Source organism: Pelodiscus sinensis, chromosome 7 (assembly GCF_049634645.1).
Source record: "Pelodiscus sinensis isolate JC-2024 chromosome 7, ASM4963464v1, whole genome shotgun sequence".
Classification (NCBI taxonomy): Eukaryota; Metazoa; Chordata; order Testudines; family Trionychidae; genus Pelodiscus; species Pelodiscus sinensis.
This window is the reverse complement of record NC_134717.1, coordinates 71,196,265-71,210,978: the sequence shown is the minus strand read 5'-3', so window position 1 is coordinate 71,210,978 and position 14,714 is coordinate 71,196,265. Positions and strand designations below refer to the sequence as shown.

Genomic DNA, 14,714 nt, shown 5'->3' with positions numbered 1-14,714 from the left:
CAAAGTCTCTTGCTTCCTGCCCCCACCCTGCAAGGGGGGCATGGAGCTTGCAGGGAGGAGACAGGGAGTGAGAGACTTCACGTGCCCTTCCCGCCCGCAGGCCCTGATTGGCCTGGGGGCGGGGGAGTGGCAGGGCATCTATGGGCCAGATCCACCCGCTTGGCAGGCCAGATCCAGCCTGCGGAGGCCTCCCTGCCCACCCCTGTCCACGTCACACCCATTATTGATTTTAACAGGGGTGGGGAGCCTATTTTGGATTCAGGGCCACTGACCCACAGAAAAATCAATCGGGGGCCACACACAAGTCAGAAGTTTAAAAAAAAAACAAAAAAACCCTCACTGATGTGGCCCCTGTCTGAGAAAGAGAAAGTCCCCACATTCCCCTGGTACACCAGAGCCTAGGGAGGCCCAGCCTAGTAGATTTTGTGTGATCCAGCTCTGCAGAGGCTAAAGTGCCATTTTGGGCTCCCTAATGCTGGGGGGGACCTAAACCTCGGTGTCAGATCCAGACAAGCTGGGGGCTGCATCCGGCCCCCTGGCCTGAGGTTCCCCAACCCTGGATTATACGATGAGTCGTGTATAGTGCAATTTATCTTTTTATTGCAACATAACTCCCTTAAATGCTGGCCACTTTCTCCTCAGGAATAACTTCCCCTCCCACTTTGCCTTCCTTTTTCCTTATATAGTTGGTTTTCCCACAAGGGATAGGTTAGGGAACTTCCCCTGCCTGCACTGCTGCGGTGGTCTTTTGAAAAGGCTAGAGCCTGAGGCAGTGGGAGGGGGATCTTTCCAGATGGGGGATGACAACAAAGAGTAGCCATTGCCAGCCCACCCACACTTTTCTGTCAGAGGTGGAGTAAGCCCAAGTATGCTGGAACATATTGTACCGTGGAAGTGCTGAGGGACATTCAACCAAACTGTAAACCCTGCATATCATGGAATCCGATTCAAGCCAGGAAGTGTTGCAGCACCTGCAGGATTCCTCATTCCAGCAGTAGCCCCCTCATGAAAGTCACTGCGTGGGCCGGAGGCTTCTAAACAATGGGGGACTCAACAGGAGAGGGCAGGTCTGTGTTCTGGCAGAAAAGTGGGAACAGGCCACTGGCAAAAAGAACACTGTGCTTGTGGGAACTGGAAGTCCGTTGCTTGGAGGACAGGGAACAAAGCCTGATTCTAGTGTGCTCAAGAAACTTTCGGCAACAGCTTCATTAGTAGGATCTCCCCTTCTCTCAAATGTCTTGCGAGTCTGTGCAGTTTCTAATTTACAGAGTACTACGTAATTTTATGGCCTCTGACATGCTGTATGGATCAAGCAGCCTCGACTAAAGTCTTAGGTCATCTTTGGCATTTAAAACCATTAGTTGGCTGTATTCATTTTCTGGTAGGCTCTCTCTCTCTCTCTCTCTGTTCCTCTGCACTTCTCTCCTGGTCCACAGGATCCTGGTTTCTCATACATTTAAATCTGGTACAAAATTGATGTACCATTTTTTTCCCAGTATAACACCTTCTAAAAGCTTCATTTTTCTCCTGAAATGGCATCTTCATGGACCCATTATAGAAGGTTGTGTTACATTCGATTGGAAACTACAGAACCATTCACTGCAGTAAAACTGATACGAGGTACCTGAATGTCCCTGTCAGATCCATATGTCTGAGTCATGAGGTTGGAGGGCCTTCAAAGGACTGAACTTCCTATATGTTTGTCCCTAGTACCTGACAGTAGAGAGAAGGCCGTGGAAGTTCCTAGGTCTGTCTTTCCATCAGGAGCTGCTACTCCTTTTCCTGAAACTCTTGGTTCAAAACCAACTTTTCGGAATCTGGGCCCCTCCTGAATTTGAAGTTCTGAAGCTTAGGATACATCAAGCCAATTATATCAGTGTCAAAAAAGATTATTTAACTCCAGTCCTCAGTATTGGTAAGATTGCGTTTCCCTCATTTCACTCCTGGCTGTTTCTGTGGCTTCCAGATAGTGGAGAGTGGCAGTATTTTCAGCTGAGGCAGTATTTTCAGTATTTTCAGCTATTTTCTCCAGAATCAAATAAACTACTGCAGCTTTGAAAGACAGAATCATAGAACAGTAGGGTTGGACGAGATCTCAGAAGGTCATCGAGTCCAACCCACTGCCCAAAGCAGGACCAATCCCAACTAAATCATCCAAGCCAGGGCTTTGTCAAGCTGAAACTCAAAAGCCTCTAGGGATGGAGATTCCACCACCTCCCTAGGGAACCCATTCCAGTGCTTCACTACCATCCTAGGGAAATAGTTTTTCCTAATATCCAACCTAGACATCCCCCACTGTAACCTGAGACCATTGTTCCTTGTTCTGCCATCTGTCACTACTAAGAACAGCCTCTTTCCATCCTCTTTGGAACCTCCCTTCAGGTAGTTAAAGGCTGCTATCAAAGATATCTTATTTGTGGGTGGCTCTTGCAATGTGATTATCCAACAAGATAGTAAATTATGACCTGTATAGCTACTAAGGGAATAAATATTTCCTTTGCTATGAACCTTTCCCAAGAAATTGAAAGGTGAGACGTGTTGTGGGATGTGTCTGGCACTATATCTCTGTTCTGACACTAGCAATAGTGTTTCCCAGTGTTTCACGTCTCAGACTGTCTGGGTTGCAGCAAGAAGTGAACTCTAATCAATGTTCCTTCTATGTGGCATAGCAGCCCAACTTCATGGGTGATTAATCAGCACCACCCGGTCAGTCAGCTCTGTGCACAGAGCTCTGAGTCTCTGACTAGTTATGCATAGATTTAATTGAGATTATCTGCATGTCTTTAACAGATACAGCCTTTAACTGTGACCGGGAATCTTTGGGTCCATGGTCAATGCATGTGCATTCTCTTAACACTTTTACAGCATTGAATGGTTCATTTACTTCTCAGGCATGACACATACGTAATATTCAGGTAACATCCTGTGTGAATCAATGGTGCATATTTTGCATATCTTAAATATCTATCAGACAGAACTGGGATCATCGTTGCTATTAACCAGGATAAAGATTGTAAAATCTGGATGTGGAGGATGGAGCATTGAATGTTTTGAAGAGTTGTACCATTCCATAATCCAGTCTGAAATATGTGTGTTAGATAGAGGCTAACATCAATTATGCGCAAATTGGTTTGGCAAAAAATCCTTGTGACCAAACTGTGTTTGAATCAAATGTTTGTGAAGATTCAGAAACTTTTTTTTCTTGGCAGCACTTCAGAAGCTGTTTTTTCTTTTTCTTTTCTCCCTCCCCCCACCCTTCCGATTTTATTTTGAAGTTCTGAGGGCTAGGTAGTGGCTCTCTACAAAATTTAACCTACTATTGGCCATCCATGCCAGACTAATTACCTTGATGCAAAGTTGCCAAAGAACATAGGTTTTCAAAGAAGAGTCTTTGAGGGCAAGGTTCCAGAATGTGATGAAATAACTGGTGTGATAGAAATAAAAACTTTCTGCTTAATTTTGATGTTGATGTACACAATGAAGAGCTGGTACATGTTAAGTGCATTCTTTGTCCAGGAACATGGTTAGCTTATATTGCTAGGTAGGCTCTTTATTTAACTTTAATGCCTACAGGTTGTCACTTGATTGGGGGTAGTAATATGCACCAAAATCAGTGCTCTGACGTTTTGAAAACGAATTGCATTTTTCTGTCCCTTATGTTAAGAAGAAAGAATATTTTAGGTAACTCCCATGAAAATGCTGAAGAACTTGAAAGAGCCAATGAGATGAAGGAAAAAGAAGCTGCATTGTAAGTTTGGTGTCAGTACAATAGTTAGACTCCATTGTAGGTAATTTCTCTGCTTCTTTAAACTGCAGTTTACACTCCTGTCTTGTTCAAGCTTTGCTCTGCTACAAATGAAGCTTGATACTAGAGGAAGCTAACCAAACTAAAATCCTCTTTAATGTATTAATGAATTTTCTAATTCTATTTCCGTGCTTGTTGCTCTTCCCAACAAAATGTATACTGCATTAGTACTCTCATAATTCTTTATCACCTACTCTTTTATGTAAATGTGATACACTGGGTTAGTATGTTGCAGAAAAAATGTAACGCGATGTCCTCCATAAGAATTACTGTGTTCAGATCTGATATTTTATGCCATATTTTTGCTTAAAATGTCACTTCTGTTGCTAATAGTTCTACATTAGTTTGACAACAAGTTTTGCCAAAGAAATCATTTTGAAATCTTTTTCCAGAGGGGTAAAAATTAAACTCTGAGAGATGACACATGGAGTAGGGTTGTTATATATCGGCTAATTGAATAGTTGAGTAACCTCATGAATTCTTATCAGTTAGTTGACTGTTCTATAATCCCCAGGGGCGGGGCTGGCAGCAGCGTGGGGTGCCAGGTGGGAGCTAGTTTAAAAAGCAGCTCCTCTTGCGGACCAGCTGCTTGCTCCCCTATGCTGCTGTCTCTGATAAAGAGGCAGCAGTGTGGGGTGGCAGCAGCCCCTGTCTAGGAGGTGGGTTTGAGTTCCCGGACCCAGCGGCTACGTCTAGACTGGCCACAAATTCCGGAAAAGGGATGCAAATCAGGTAAGTCAGCATAGGGAAATCCGTGGGGGATTTAAATATCCCCCGCGGATTTAAATAAACATGTCCGCCGCTTTTTTTCCGGCTTGGGGAAAAGCCGGAAAAAAAGCATCTAGACTGGCGCGATCCTCCGGAATAAAGCCCTTTTCCGGAGGATCTCTTATTCCTACTTTCAGGTAGGTAAAATATAAAGCAGATTTATTAGCTACAGAAATATTTTAGTGATTATAAGTAATTGCCTAAAACAAAATCACAATCTAAGACCTATAAGCTAGACAGTATTTAAATCAAGGAGTGTCTCACCCTGATAATGCAAACAGTTCACCAGTCTTCCATATACAGGCTAGGATTCCTCCTTTCCCACCAGTCCAGTCTTTTTTTCCTAAGGTATTTCCAGATGTTGAGATGGTGGGGAGAGAGGATGAGTGAGGTCACTTTCCCCTTGTATAGCTTCCTCGATGTGGAGGGACTTCATTGTTCCAAGCAGTCTCCAACACCATTTGTGGAAAAGTATAGGCACAAGATGAAGTCCAGTATCACATGATCTAGTCACATGCCCTTGCATGCTTTGTGTCATAGCAGCTATTATCCTAATATTGGCAGAAACGCATCAAGTGGAGATAAGATTCTTCTATGGCTGACTGTGTTTCTTAATGGCCCATCACTTGGAATGGTTCATCCACAATGTCCTAGCTAAACTGGATTTCATCTACCTTGTGTTACCAGGGTGTTACTAGGAGCACACACATTTGAAATATTGGTACATATTCCATATTCATAACTTCAGATTCAAAAAATGATAAATGTGTACAAAAGGAGTAATCATATTCAGCAAAACATAACTTCTCCATTCATACCTTACATGAGATACTTAATGCTAAGTATGGGGGTGTCACAATATTGCTTTGGGATAGAGAGTGTCAGAGTATCAAACAAGCTACTCTAAGACTAGCAGATGTTGCTGCACAGAAGTTTGGTGAATATTGGGAAGGGAGTGAGTGGGGGTGATATTTGCTAAAAGACAGGAAACTCTTATGTGGTACATGATTTTGTAAGGAATGTAACATTTAATAGCCAGAATTTTAGAAAAGAGGCTTAATATTGCTCATCGTTGCTATGGAGATGATGCTGTCAAATAGTATGATCTGTAATTTTATTTTTGTATTATTTACAGGTGCCTAGAGTTTCTGCTTCAAAATGATGCCAATCCATCAATTCAAGACAAAGAAGGGTACAACACAGTGCACTATGCTGCTGCTTATGGTCATAAACAGTGTTTAGAATTGGTAAGTCAACCCAATCTGTGCTAATACTTCCATTTTCAGAAGATGTTCATGGGTATGTTAAACACTCTACAGAATTGTTTTTGAGCACTGTAGATGTTCATGATGCTGAAGAAATGTAAAGATAAGGGACAACACAGCCAGATATTCAGAACTAGACGTGACTTGGCATTGTATGGCCCTTTCGAGACAAATCAGGGACCTCTGTGCAAAGCCAGAGTATGGCCCTGAGGGGGGCTGCAGGAGACACAGACCTGAAGCCTCTCCCCTGTTCAAGGGAATAATGGGGGCAGAGTTTGGATCTTTGTGTTTAGGTAGTGTTAAACATGTGGTATGTGTTTGCTTTAAGGCTCTGGTTGAACAATACTAAAGCATTGCTTAGCTATAAAGTATGAGTAATCCAATCTCTGCTCAAGAAAACGCTTACATGTATGAGATACAAGCTTCACTGGACCAGAGCCTAAATATTGCATGGCTTTGCTGAGTTTTGGCTCCATCAAAACATTACTTAAATGTGTTTTTTTACATAGGAATCACATTAACTAAATGAGCTCATGAAGCTGAGTAATGACAGCATGACACGCCTTACTATCAACTGCACAAAAGTAGTACAGTTCCTTACATATTATGCAGTAATGGCAGTAAATTATGATAGTCATCACAATCCATGTCAACTGTATACTCCTCAATTTTCATATGGTTAACCATATCAGGTAGGAAGATGATTTAGTTGGGATTGGTCCTGCTTTGGACAGGGGGCTGGACTCGATGACCTTCTGAGGTCTCTTCCAGCCCTAGGATTATATGATTCTATGAAGATGATATGCTTGTCAGCAAAAAAGCAGATTTGCTAGAAATTTATTTGTGTTAATTTATAAAAAGCTATGAATTCTAAAAATGAATAGTTGGATACAGATAAGCTGAAGTGTGTGATAACTGCAGTATGATGAAGACTGTTGTTAATATTGTTGGGTGTTTTGCAGGTTCTGATCATACCAAAAATTGCATAAAATTGAGAAATGAAATTTGATACATACCCAGTCTCATAAAACTTGTTTTGCTCCCTCAGTTTGTATAACAGGCCAAAGCATTTGCATATTGCAATGGGTGACTGTAGAATATACATGAACTACTTTTATAACATGCATAGTAATAGTCACAGTAGCCATGTGAGAAACTGTGTTGTGTTGATAGTCTACATAGGATCACAAAAGCAAGGAAGCTCTATATTGAAACTTCCTTGTGGCAGCTCTAAGCCCAGGTTTTAGGTGGAGCATTAAGCCTTGTTAATTCTCCCCTTTAATTTGTGAGTGTACATGTCCCCTATCTCTTGTTACTGCTTCCAGGCTTCCCTTGTTTGGTGCATCCTCCAAGCTATGCTCCCACATGGCCTGCCCTGTTGAGGAGGCTCTCCCAGTATGGATCTTTCATTTATAAATAGGAGAGATGCGCAAGGAAAGCAAATGTATTTTTCTCCAATCTCTCATTCTCATTTTCTGAGTTCTAGAGCTGCACCCTGCCATACTGGGTCAAATTCTGTGCTATGTCTCCAAGGCCATGTCCAGACTCAGGGTTTTTTTCGGGAAAAGTAGCCTTTTCCCGAAAAAACTTCCCCTGCGTCCAGACTCAAGCCGCGTTCTTTCGAAATTATTTCGAAAGAACGCGGCTTTTCTTTCGATGGCGGTAAACCTCATTTCACGAGGAAGAACGCCTTCTTTCGAAAGTTCCTCTTTTGAAAGAAGGCGTTCTTCAATGTAAAGAGGCCGTCTTCGAAAGAGAGCATCCAGACTCGCTGGGTGTTGTCTTTCGAAAAAGCGGATTTTTCTTTCGAAAGATCCGCCTGCAGTCTAGACGCGATCTTTCGAAAGAGGCTCTTTCGAAAGATGCTTTCGAAAGAGCCTCTTTCGAAAGAAGCCTGCAGTCTAGACATAGCCCAAGAGGCAACTGAGAGAAGACAGAGAGGGTTTTGCGCCACCTTTACATCTCTCTGGCTGCTCCGCTGGTCAAAACAAACCCTGAAATACCTAGGGCAGGCTGTAGGGTTATAGCAGCCTCCTTGCTGCTGTTTGTGGTGCAAGCTAGAGTGGCCATAGCAAAGCAGTTCCATCTCCTGAGCTGTGATTGCAGAGGGGCCAGTGTCAAATAGTCATTGGTGACAACAGTGGTGTGACCCACAATTAAGTTTTATGCAGATGTGGTAGGAGACTGTGTGTCCGGATGCTATGATATGAACATATACAGTTCAGGTGGAACAGCAGCAGTATGGGTTGTGGGAGACCCTGGCATGGTTTGATTATAATTTAGTGTGTCCTCAACAAGAGAGGTATGTCTATGATTTTGTTCAGAGCCACAACCTTTATTTTAGCTCTTTACTGCTACAGCTTTTCTTAATTAAACCAGCCTCTAATTTTTAGTCATCTTCACCCATGATTTTTGTACTGTAAGCCCTGCCTTTTCCATGTAACACAAAGAAGAGGGAATCACCAAATTCTGCTACTTGTTCTTCCACCTTCAGAAAGAAAATACAAAAATCTTTTCTTCATTCTAGACTAACTGAGAACAGAGCCCAATGGGTCTATCTCCCCTATTGTAAGTAACAATGAGGCATTTTAACAGTGTAGGTCACTCCTTCAATGGCAGGAGGGCCTGGGGTCAACCAATCCCGATTATTAAAGAGAGTCGATCTGAGTGAGCTGCTGATTCCCTACAAAGAGCAGCAGGCGGCTGCCGTGACTAGGAGATTGCTCAGAAAACACAAGCCTGAGAAGAGAAAGCTGGCTTGAAGAAGCAGCTGCAGGGAGCAAGACTGGCTTTTATGGATAAAATGAACTGTGCTCCTGCTCTGGGAAAGAAGGCAGGGAACTCCCTAATTAAAGGGCAAGAGACACTGAACGGGAGTTGGGGCCAGGAGGCCCAGTGTGTGCTTCAGGAGTGACTAAATTAGCCCCCAGGCAGGGAATATTTTAATTTGCTTTTTGACTGAGTGGAGTTGTGTCACGGAGGAAAGCAACAATAATGAGTTGCGAGCCAGGTGGAAGAATGACTGCAGCATCTGGTGCAACAACACATCCAAGCTGTCCTCTCAAAACTTCTTCAGGATCAGCAGACAAGATAGTGTGCCGTGGGCAATCCAGCAAACCCAGCAGCCGTGGGCCAGCCGGAGAGGTATGCCCTCGGCTCCTATTTCTAGTGTAGGAAACAATGACAGGCAGTTTGAATGCCCAGAATGGCGCCCTGATTCCAGGAGCAGTCAGGTCAGAATCAGAAGAAGGATGGTTTGGGCAGCACAAAGACAACATGAAAGCCTTTCCACATTTAAATCAGGACACATTAGTTCTGCCCTGGGAAGAAGCAGTGGAGGAAAACCCTGCAGAATGAGGCAGAAAATGTGTGGCCAGAAGGATCGAGGAGGAGAGGGTGCAGCAGATTCCCAACACGGAGGCCTGTGGTGGAAAAGCATTGTGTATCATCAGTACCCCATAGACCAGGTGAATGCTACAGTCTGCTGGCCCACGTGCCTGCTCCAGAGGGACGAACGGTGCCTCTAACTAAAGTGGGAGAGTTGGCTCTGGTGCCGAGTAAAAGAACTGGAGCACAGACTGCAGGAGGAGGCTAATGAGCTGAAAGTTCCTGAGTAAAGCAGAGTATCTTCAGGCTTCGGCCGAAGAAGGCAAGCAGCAGAAAACATCAGCCGGGAGTACGTGTGACCAGGACACACCTGGTGGCTGCAGTAAGGGTGGATGCTGCAAATATGGCAGACCCTTGTACCACTGCCAAAAGGTGTGACTGGCTGATAGGAGAGAAGAGTGAAAGGCTGACCTTTCTGGCGGAGAAATGCCAGGAGAAAATGGCTGTGTTGAAGGAGGCCAGGCAGCTGGCTTTGAAGGAAAGGGGTGAGCTGGCTGAGGCGATCAGGGCAACCCTAGAAGAATGAAATTACCTTTTAGCAAACCAGAAGAAAAATGGGAGACTGCCCAGACAGTCCCTGCCATCCTGAAGCCAAAGGCTAAATAGGTGAAAATATAAAATGTTTCCCGTGGGTAGAACTTCCCAGCAGAGAGGGGCAGTGTTCTTAAGGGGAGTAGGAAAGAGACATGTAACAGGGTGGCTAGACCCTTAATAGCAGGAGGGTTAGGGGCTACCTGCCACTGTTACAGGACTCTTTAGGTAGTGTTGCAGGAAGCATTCAATTCTAATTAATACCGAGGTTAGATCTGTGTATTAATGCATAGGGATGGCTGCTTCAAACATTCTGCTATGCATGACCCTTTTAAAGTTTATATTTGTGGTTTCTGATGTAAACGGTAACTAAAAAGCCCTATTTCAAATAATTGCTCACTTCCTAATTAAAAGATATTAAGAGGAAGATACAATATAAAATGGAGATAAATTACTTAAGAGATTAGATCCATGTTTCCTTAAGCATCCCATTATTATCAGTATTAAAATTCTTTGATTTCAGTTGAGAGACTCAATTGTCCATGGAATATGATGGCTTTTTGGCTTCCCTGTTATTCATTGTCGAGACTATCCTGGGAACAAAGGAGACCCCTGAGCTCGCATTATTCATTCCAGAGTCATCAGACACTTAAAGTTAATTTCTGCTCACAGTTATGCTTTTCCATGAGGTTGATGTGCCACATGTGTAACTGACGGCCTGATTCATCCTCAAAGCAAAAGTGTTCTGAAGTACACTCAGACGTCAGTATTCATGGGATAAACAGGAAGGTGATTTTAGTAAAATGTCCAGCATTATAATTAAAATGCGTGATGCATATACAATGCTGTGAAGTGTGTGTGTGTGTGTGTTTAATAAGGAGTCTTAGCTACTCCCATCATAAAGCAAGGCTCTTGAGACTGGAAAATATACCAGGGTGGAGCAAAAAGACTGTGGGCATATTAAGGCACAGCAATCCCCCTTCTGCCACTGGATTACAAAGCCAACACAGGCCCCAAAGTAGGATGTGCGAACTGGCTAGGGGTGTGGTCTAGGCAGCTGGCAGATATTTCCTGGTCAGTCCAAACTGGTAGGGCAGATTGGGAGTCTGACTGTGATTTAAAGCCTCCACCCCCTGCCACCCCCCTTCCCCCAGCGTGAGGAAGGGTGGTATGGAAATGTTACCTCTTCCTTCTTTATGATGAATTCTTTATCCTGTGTGTGGGATTTGCTTCCTCCAAGGCATGCAGTTGGAAAGTATAGATCTTCCCATGCCAGTTGGAGTGAATGGAGTAGGGAGAGTTAGGAGAGAAGGGAATTAATAGTGAAAAGGCAAATCTTTTGACCCAGTCAGATAATGCTTATACATGGTCACCCACTATGATAGTATCGTGTTCTGGAATAGTGTTCAGTCAGAGGGCTTTTGTATCTGATGACATGGATGTCGTCTGGGATATTAATAGAAATGTAGCCGTGTTAGTCTGGTGTAGCTGAAGCAAAATACGGGACTATGTAGCACTTTAAAGACTAACAAGATGGTTTATTAGATGAGGAGCTTTCGTGGGCCAGACCCACTTCCTCAGATCAAGATTGTCTGGGATATTAATGGGATATCTGCACAGCAGTGAGTGACATCATGCAGCTAAATTAGGATGAGAGTGGATACTTGAATTATCTCCATCTGTAACCAGCCATTCATAAAAGATTGAATGCTAGGCACACATATTGGAGCAAATGTGTGTCAGTATCTCCCATCTGCTTCCTGGTAAAAATAACCGTTTTTCCTACACATGTTTAAATTTCGACTGATTCCTTTAGTATTCAATAATCAGAACAAAAGAGGTCAATAGCTAATATGATGGTGTCATGGTGAGGAAAGCATCATTGAGTTGTTAGTGGTTTTTTTTTTTTTAAACATATATTTCACTGAAATGGCCTATTAATGTAAAATCTGAATTGATGTGTAAAATGTGAAATGTAAACTTTAATTTCACATTAACGAGGTACATGGGAGGCCAGTTAAACCCCTTTGATTTTATGTAGCTTTAGAGTACGTTGAATAAATGTCCTTCTGCATCAGTGAAATGTTTTGATTTGACACAAGAATTAATTATTCTTTTTTAGTGTAATTTATTATCATCTTTGTTTTCTCTATCTGCAAATGAATGCAACCTTTTGGCCGAGGCAGGAAGTGAATTAATGCCACTGCACTGCAATTGAGGGTGGGGTGAGAACATCATTGGATTGAAAATTACATCTAATAGAAGAGGCATCTTTCAATATGTCTCTTTCATTTAAATCAGGGGATTTATTGAAGTGTGAGCAAGAGCTTAAACACTCAGAAAAAACATCTTAATAATGCATAGGAAGTACAATGCAAACTTGGTATGTGAAGAATCTAAAATCATTAACCCAGGAAATCTGTCATATGGTTAATGGTAATTTTCTATATCCTTCATCAACAAGCATGCATCCATCATTGAAAGTAGAGGCTAAGTCAGTGGTGGGCAAAAGGACCTCCACGGGCTAGATACAGTGCGCCAAGAGTTTGGATCTGGCCCGTGGCGGCCCTGCTGCTCCCCTGCCCCCAGGACCTGGGAGTGGGGAGTGCATGAAGTTTCCTCTGCCCTGCCAGGAGCATGTGGCGCTTAGAAGTGCCACGTGGTCCTGGCAGGGCGGGAGGAGACTTTGCCCCATTCCCTACCCCCAAGCCCTGGTTGGCCTGAGGGCAGAAGGGGGAGTGTGCGAAATCTCCTCCCACCACCGGGGCATCATGGTCTGTGGATGGGGAAGCCCAGAAACATATTGGCCCTACCCCTTCCAATGCAGCCCGGGGCCACTTCCAAAATTTCTGAAGTGGCCCCTAGCAAAAAATTATTGCCCACCCCTGTCGTGGAGGGACTTGGGTGAAAAAGGGGGGAGAACTAGTACAGGCACTCTCACGGTTATTTATGGGAGAAAACACGCAGATAAAGCCTTTTAATGGCTATGTTAAAGGTGTGCTGCCCATGTGCTATTTAAGGATACATTTTATTCTGGCATGAGGGATTTATACACATAGTTGCCATTCACACTACCGGGAGTTCCACTACTCGCCAGCATGCAACCATGTGCTAATAGATTCTCTTAAGACTCTACTCTAAGCACAATCATACTAGAATTCGTGCTTTTCCACTAAAAGATTAACGGGTGGTACCACTAGGGAGTCTGAATGAGGTTAAGTAGCTACTGCAATTGCAATTTGAGTTCAGTCAGATAAATTATACAGTAGGTCAGTGAAATGTCCCACAAAAAAAAGGTGAAAGTGGTTCAAGTTTAATTTAAGAGAAAGCATGTCACAGAAGTTTCCTGTGCTCTAAAATGTAGAGTTTTGAATCTTGTTTCCTGAATGGAAAGTGGGTTTTGGTTAATATTAAAACCTTGACGTCTTAGTGTTGCCTTCTTAAAAACCTAGCTTACTCTTCATTATACATGTGAAGAATTAATGGCCACCTGTTTGCTTTCAGGGAAGGCTAGAATATAGATCATAATCCTATCTTCATTATACTCCTTTAAAACAACTGCAGAGATGCAATTATATGTATTATGCTACAAGTTTCCTACCATAATGAACTCAGGTTATTCAGTAAAACACTGTTACACAGTTTCATTTTGAGTAAGGTTCAGTGCATTACCAAAAATAGATTTACCAACCAATCTTTAACCCAGCAATAATTCTATGTATTTTATGTATTAACTCTGTCCATCTGAAGAAAAGAGATGGTAGGATATTGCTGCTATGGGGATAGGAGTCTTCTGTCATTGATTTGGGCTACTGATGTTGGGCAGATTTTTATTTAATTACATGACATGGCTACATGTCTGAATTCCAACCTTAGATTTGGGATGAAAGTGAAGGTATCAAAATAGCTAAAAGGAAATTAAAAGGAACAAAGAGAGAGAGAGCGCAGTGAATAAGAGGTTCTAACATTACAGCAAATCCGGCGTTTAAAAAGAGATTGCTGCTCCTTCAGTTACCAGGAAGGTCAGGGAGTCTGACCACCATAACCCTTCTCCCAGCCACCAGTGCATCTACATTCCAGACTGCAAAGCAAGTCCTGGGTAGATATATGGCTAGTAGGTACTCTGGCTACTCACGTGAAATAAATATCATGCCTATATTCTTTCAGGATCAAATAATTTGGGCTGACTTGGATTACAGTTGTTTTTAAAAATGCAGTGGGAATTTTCATTCCTTCTCCTTGGAAATGTTGATGTCTCCAGACAAGGCTCAGCATGACTGTCACTTGGCTTATGATGACTCCCTCTCCCAATAGCAAAGGACATTTTTCTCCATCCATTTTATGCCTATATTTGTGTGGCGATGGTGGTTGCAACTACTCTAGTTTAGAGCTGTGCACATTTTGTGTAAAATGAGCCCCTGCAGAAGACCTGCCAGACTCCAATTTATAAATAACCTGATGACAACTTGAAGTTAAGCACACAAGGGGGATAATTTTCCTTCTATGAATCTGTGGCGGCGTGTGCCCTTCCCATCACAGGAATGGGACTATTCTGCCTGATCGGTCGCTGGACTGACAACCGTTTCACTGGTCCATAAGTGTCTTGATCCCTGCTCAACTCTAAGTCCTTAAGTTGGCCCGTCCCCCAGGAAGAATGGCCTACAGGCCAAAGTCAGTAAGCCTTCCTGGCTTCTGGGTAGTAAGGCCTAATAGCCCAAGTCAGTGAGCACCTTCACTTCAGGGCTTTAGGGCTTAACAGCCACAGTCACTGAGCCTGCCTGGCTTCAGGGTAGTATGGCCTAGTAGCCAGAGTCAGTGAGTACCTTTGCTTCAGGCAGTAGGGCTTAACAGCCCGCTTCAATAAGCCTTCCTGGCTTCAGGGTAGTATGGCCTAGTAGCCAATGCCAGTGAGACAGGGTTAGCCTTTTATACTGCTCCAGCACTTGGAGCATGCCCAG

The 14,714-nt window shown here is 43.3% G+C and overlaps 1 protein-coding gene across 9 annotated transcripts in view; it reads left to right on the top strand.

Moving 5' to 3' along the window:
- ANKRD44 (ankyrin repeat domain 44) overlaps positions 1-14,714 on the top strand; it is a 221,277-nt gene that overhangs the window by 153,916 nt on the left and 52,647 nt on the right. For all 9 annotated transcript variants that reach the window (XM_014570888.3, XM_006117911.4, XM_075934242.1 and 6 more), the window contains exons 15-16: positions 3,665-3,748; positions 5,709-5,820. In XM_014570888.3, coding sequence (XP_014426374.1) covers positions 3,665-3,748; positions 5,709-5,820 — 196 coding nt within the window. The remainder of the gene's footprint in view (positions 1-3,664; positions 3,749-5,708; positions 5,821-14,714) is intronic.